Source organism: Montipora capricornis, chromosome 14 (genome assembly GCF_036669925.1).
Source record: "Montipora capricornis isolate CH-2021 chromosome 14, ASM3666992v2, whole genome shotgun sequence".
Lineage (NCBI taxonomy): Eukaryota > Metazoa > Cnidaria > Anthozoa > Scleractinia > Acroporidae > Montipora > Montipora capricornis.
Genome location: NC_090896.1, coordinates 46,701,383 through 46,706,382, shown reverse-complemented (window position 1 = coordinate 46,706,382; position 5,000 = coordinate 46,701,383). Strand labels below are relative to the sequence as shown.

The 5,000-nt window shown below is 40.8% G+C and overlaps 1 protein-coding gene across 1 annotated transcript in view; it reads left to right on the top strand.

Annotated features, from left to right (window-relative positions):
• Positions 1-5,000, top strand: part of LOC138033542 (kelch-like protein diablo) — a 14,240-nt gene that overhangs the window by 6,769 nt on the left and 2,471 nt on the right. Inside the window, exon 2 of the mRNA XM_068881311.1 lies at positions 4,018-4,949. Within this exon, the coding sequence (XP_068737412.1) occupies positions 4,018-4,949 (932 nt within the window). The remainder of the gene's footprint in view (positions 1-4,017; positions 4,950-5,000) is intronic.

Genomic DNA, 5,000 nt, shown 5'->3' with positions numbered 1-5,000 from the left:
CGGAAAGCGGAAACAAGTACATCTTGATTGCTATGGATTACTTCAGTAAATGGCCTGAGGCGTACGCACTCCCAAATCAGGAAGCGGTCACTGTTGCTAATGTCCTAGTGTCTCAATTCTTCAGTAGGTTTGGGGTGCCAGCCGAGCTTCATTCTGATCAAGGACGAAATTTCGAGTCTCTTGTCTTTCGGGAGGTCTGCACCTTGCTTGGGATCCATAAGACACGGACAACCGCCCTGCATCCTCAGTCGGATGGCATGGTTGAACGTTACAATAGAACTCTAGAGAATCAACTGGCCACATTTGTTCAGGATCATCAGAAAGACTGGGACTTGCATTTACCACTACTTTTGATGTCTTACCGTTCAGCCGTGCACGAGACGACGAAGCTTACGCCTGCAATGCTCATGTTCGGGCGAGAATTACGTGTCCCCTTAGATCTGCTTTTGGGGCGGCCGCACGCTGATATTGAGGAACTAAGTTATCTCGAGTATGCGGAGAGATTGCGAGCATCAATAGCGACTGTTCACGACTTTGCCCGAGACCACCAGCAGGCTGGTAGCCAACGAATGAAGAGACGATACGACATCCGCAGTTAAGCTTTTACTTTCAGGAAGGGCGGACTTGTGTGGTTGTACAACCCTCAACGCAAGAAAGGCAAATCTCCAAAGCTGAGCCGGCCATGGGAAGGGCCGTATGTTGTCGTAGAACGCCTGAATGATGTTGTGTACAGGATTCAGCGTGGCCCTCGGGCAAAGCCTAAGGTTGTGCACAGAGACAGGCTTTGGCAGTACCGCGGAGATGCTTGTGCGGATTGGTTCAATGAACCACCTGAAGGACAGGGTGCGAATTTGCCTGAAGGAGCATCTACCCGCCAGGAGGTGCCTGAAGACACCACAAGGAGCAATGCAGCATCCCGTCGTACGCGGAGGAGAAGGCGTGAACCCCCCCGATTCAGACGGAATGTTCCCGTTACCAGTGATGAAACCTTACCACTGCAGAGAGGCCAGGACCACCTCAGGCGTTCAGACAGGAGTCGGAGAAGACCCCTCAGATATAGTGACTTTGTGACGAGATGCACTGTTTAGGGAACACGGCATGGTGTTGTTGAGAAATTTGTTAAGAACATTTTTTTTTTCTTTTTCTCTTGTTGTTGTTATATCCGGGACGGATAATTATCTAGGAGGGGGGCAGTGTAACGGACTGTTGTGTGACATAGTGCCCTAATATGGTAGCTCCATATTGGGGCATGCCATGTGGTTGAGAGAGCAGAGCAGATTGTAATAGTGTGTGGCTCGCGGACGATATTAAAACTAAAATAATCAAGTGTTCTTCGCGTTCTGTGTTAGCGAACCCAGGTTACGGTACATATTGTACCCAGAGAAAAAATTCTCAGAGCAAAGTGGAGAATCAACAGACTTGACCAACACATGACCCAGAGTCCAGAAAATCAAATGCAGGACACATAATAATAATAATAATAATAATAATAATAATAATAATAATAATAATAATAATAATAATAATAATCTTATAAGAAACGATTTAGAAATACATGAAACAAGAAATATAAGTGACAGAAACCGACGTTTCGGTGCATCTTGCGCCATTATCAAGGTTACAAAGATAAAATGTGGTTTGTTGAAAAGAATTTGCATAAAAGAGTGCCAAGCTAATTACATGAATACTTTCGCACGAAGAGAATCCGACTGTACATTCAATGCTGGTTTAAGATATTGAATACGCAGCATTTCATTGACAAGGCAGTCAAATTTGTTCTAATTACATGTAGCAACCTTTGACACTAATGAAGTGTAGATATGTGTTCAGGTAAAGGACCTCCATCATTGTGATTCAAAGGAATGTGAGCTGAATTAATGTTCCGTGCCTCCAAACAAAGCTGTTGATGGTATCACCTCTGGGTAGTGATACTGTAAACACCTGCAGAGAAGCTGCACCCTGAATTTTGCAGCTCAAAGTTTGAAAAAAATTCTTTGAAAGAAATCAAAAGAAACTTAAAGTTGAGTCTTCAGAAGTTTTCCAGGGATCGCGTTAACGCAAAAATCGTGCATTTTTACGCAAATAAAATCCAAAAAATGCATGATCGAAATTTTAATGCGTCCCAGGACGCAAGGCAATGACTTAAATAACTCACACAACTTGCTTTGATTTGTCAGTATATTCTGTTGTTTGTAAAACTGTTGGAGCGAACTGTGATCATAATTGAATTTCTATGAAATGGGGTTTAAAACATCTAAAAAGGCTAAAAGTAAATTTTTGACCGCCTTCTGCGGTCTTCTTCAGAGGAATGTACTCTGCAAGAAACTGAATGTAAATGTATAGCAAAAGACGTCACTGTTCGTTGCTCCTAAGGGAGGAAACCAGTGATGTGTAAACCCTTGGAAAGGGTGCTCTTTCAGTAACAGAGTTCTTGTCCAGGAATGAATGTAATGGCTCTAGAAAAAGCCTTTGTTGGCCGGTCCTATGCATGTGCATCAATAAATTAATTCCAAGTTGGTTACTCTCTTTTTCTCATAATTTAAAACATACTCTTTTTTCTCGCAGAGGGTCACCAAGATTTTGGGACCCCCCAAAAATGCTTGGGACCCCAATTTGGCCGAACATGCGGGTCCCAGGACCCAGACTGAAAAATCCTAGTGCCATCCCTGTTTTCTTCATCCACTGTTCATCGAACGTAAACTCACTATAATAACATTTTAGCACTTAATAACCCTTTGATAGCCAAATCGGCCAGACGATTTTACCCTTCAATGGGGAACCCCCGGGAGTCAATGTGTTAATCACTCACTGAAAAACTATGTCCCCATTAATATAATGAACATTGTTTCTACTAACTTTGACGTGCGATTGATCTCTTTCTGGTATTTGTTGACAGGAATTTCCTCATTTAACACAGTTTTTCCATAGATTTTTGCATTACAAGAAAAATGTGAGCGGAAAATGGTCACGGGAAGCAGCCTTATTCAAATGTTCCTGCAGATAAGCCGCACCCCTGGTTTCTAGCGATGATTTTTGGGAAAAAGATGCAGCTTATCTGCAGGTGTTTATGGTAATTTTAGAATCATCCTGACCTATTGTACAATTGGTCAAGCACGCATGTTCCAACAAAGCAGAATTTTCCTTTTTGCAAAAAAAAAAAACTGCTTTCTGGTGCTCTTTAAATTAATGTGTATCTAACTGGCGTTTGATTTGTGCGGCATATTCTTCTCAAATAGTTAAAGGCCTGGGTGTAAAATACGTCCAGAAAATATGGTTGATCGGCTATAACGCTCACTAGATTGCCTGGATTGAGATGGAATCTCCCTTGAAGATAAATAATGTTGTCCTCTTTTGCCTTAGTTAACATAATTATAATATTGATCACTTGACAAATTACCTGATAAACGTTTTACAATAATTTATTTATAGTAAATCAGTGAATCAGTGGTGAATTTTATTGCCACAGATAAATAAATTAGCGTTTCTGATAGACATCTAACATATCTAACTTTCTATGCCTGGAATGATCTTCCTTGAGTTTTAAATTACCAATTGAAAGTCCAAATTTTGGACTCAAAGGTGACCTTTGCTGTCATAAAATTTTTCTTAAGAATGGTGGCCAGTCATTCCAAACATGAAAAGCTGGAAATAGTTAGCGGTAATTTGGATTCAAAACACATGCTATTTTTCGACAAATGGTCATGTGACACACGTCACGTGACTGAGAAGATAGACTATTATACTTGAAAATGTGAAAGTGCCCATTTTCATTTCACTGTCATTCACCTGGCCAATTATATCACAAATTAACCATTTCAACCACTTAAAGCCCTTGATCCAGGCTTTAAACTACCTGAGTTGTTCAAAGTCATTGTCAATATGTTGGGTTTTTGAACTGTAACTTTGTTAAGTTACTTTCAATCCCAAACTGGAGTAGCTACAAGCCATGACTGATTGTACACCTGGTTACAGTGTGAACTTTAACTTGACGTCTTCATATTCCCAAATCTCTTTCAGGTGGAGATCAAAGGTGTTGATTTTATTTCAGCACAAATGCTCATACAATTTGCATACACTGCTCAGCTGACCATTACAGATTCTACTGTGCAAAACTTGTTCCTAGCTGCTGATCTGTTGCAGTTTAAGTGGGCAAAAGATTCATGTGTTCAGTTTATCATGCAGCAGATCGATATTGCAAATTGTCTGGGTGTACGAGCACTTGCCGAAAGACATTCCTGCAAGGCAATGTACGAAGCAGCCACCCGCTATATCATGGAGAACTTTACCAAAGTAACGAAGACAGAGGATTTTCAAACCCTTGGTTCCAGTGAAGTCATTGAACTTATAAGTCACAATGAAGTTAAAGTTTGTAGCGAGATGGAAGTGTTTGATGCTTGCATTGCTTGGATTGAATACAGCACTGAAACAAGGAAATGCCATCTGTCTGAGTTTTTGAAAACCATTCGACTGCCTTTTATTCCTTTGAAACAACTTCAAGAAAATGTGGCTGAGCATTCATTGGTCAAGAATGATATTTACAGTCACGACATTGCTGAAGAAGCAATTATTTTTCATTTTGATCATGCTGGTGTTCAAATGCGTCATTGCTATGCTGAAACAATTTATTTGTTAGGTGGAGAGACTTCATTTATGAAAGAAGTGAAAAGTGTTGAATGTTACAACTGTGAAACAATGCAGTGGGAGATGGTAAAATCCATGACAGAGGCACGTGCCTCATTCACTGTTGCTACATTGCAAGAAAAGCTTTATGTGATAGGTGGATATCGGCGAGGGAGGAAATTGAATTCTATGGAATGTTATGATCCAGCTCAAAATGCCTGGCTTAGCCTTCCGCCCATGAGCAAATGCCAAGGTGATATGCGTGCTGCTGTCCTTGATGGGTATATTTATGTTGCAGGGGGATCGAGCGAGGGACTTTTGACTTGCAGGTAATATTGCTGGAACTTTATATGACTTGTATGTGTATTTATTATGATTTA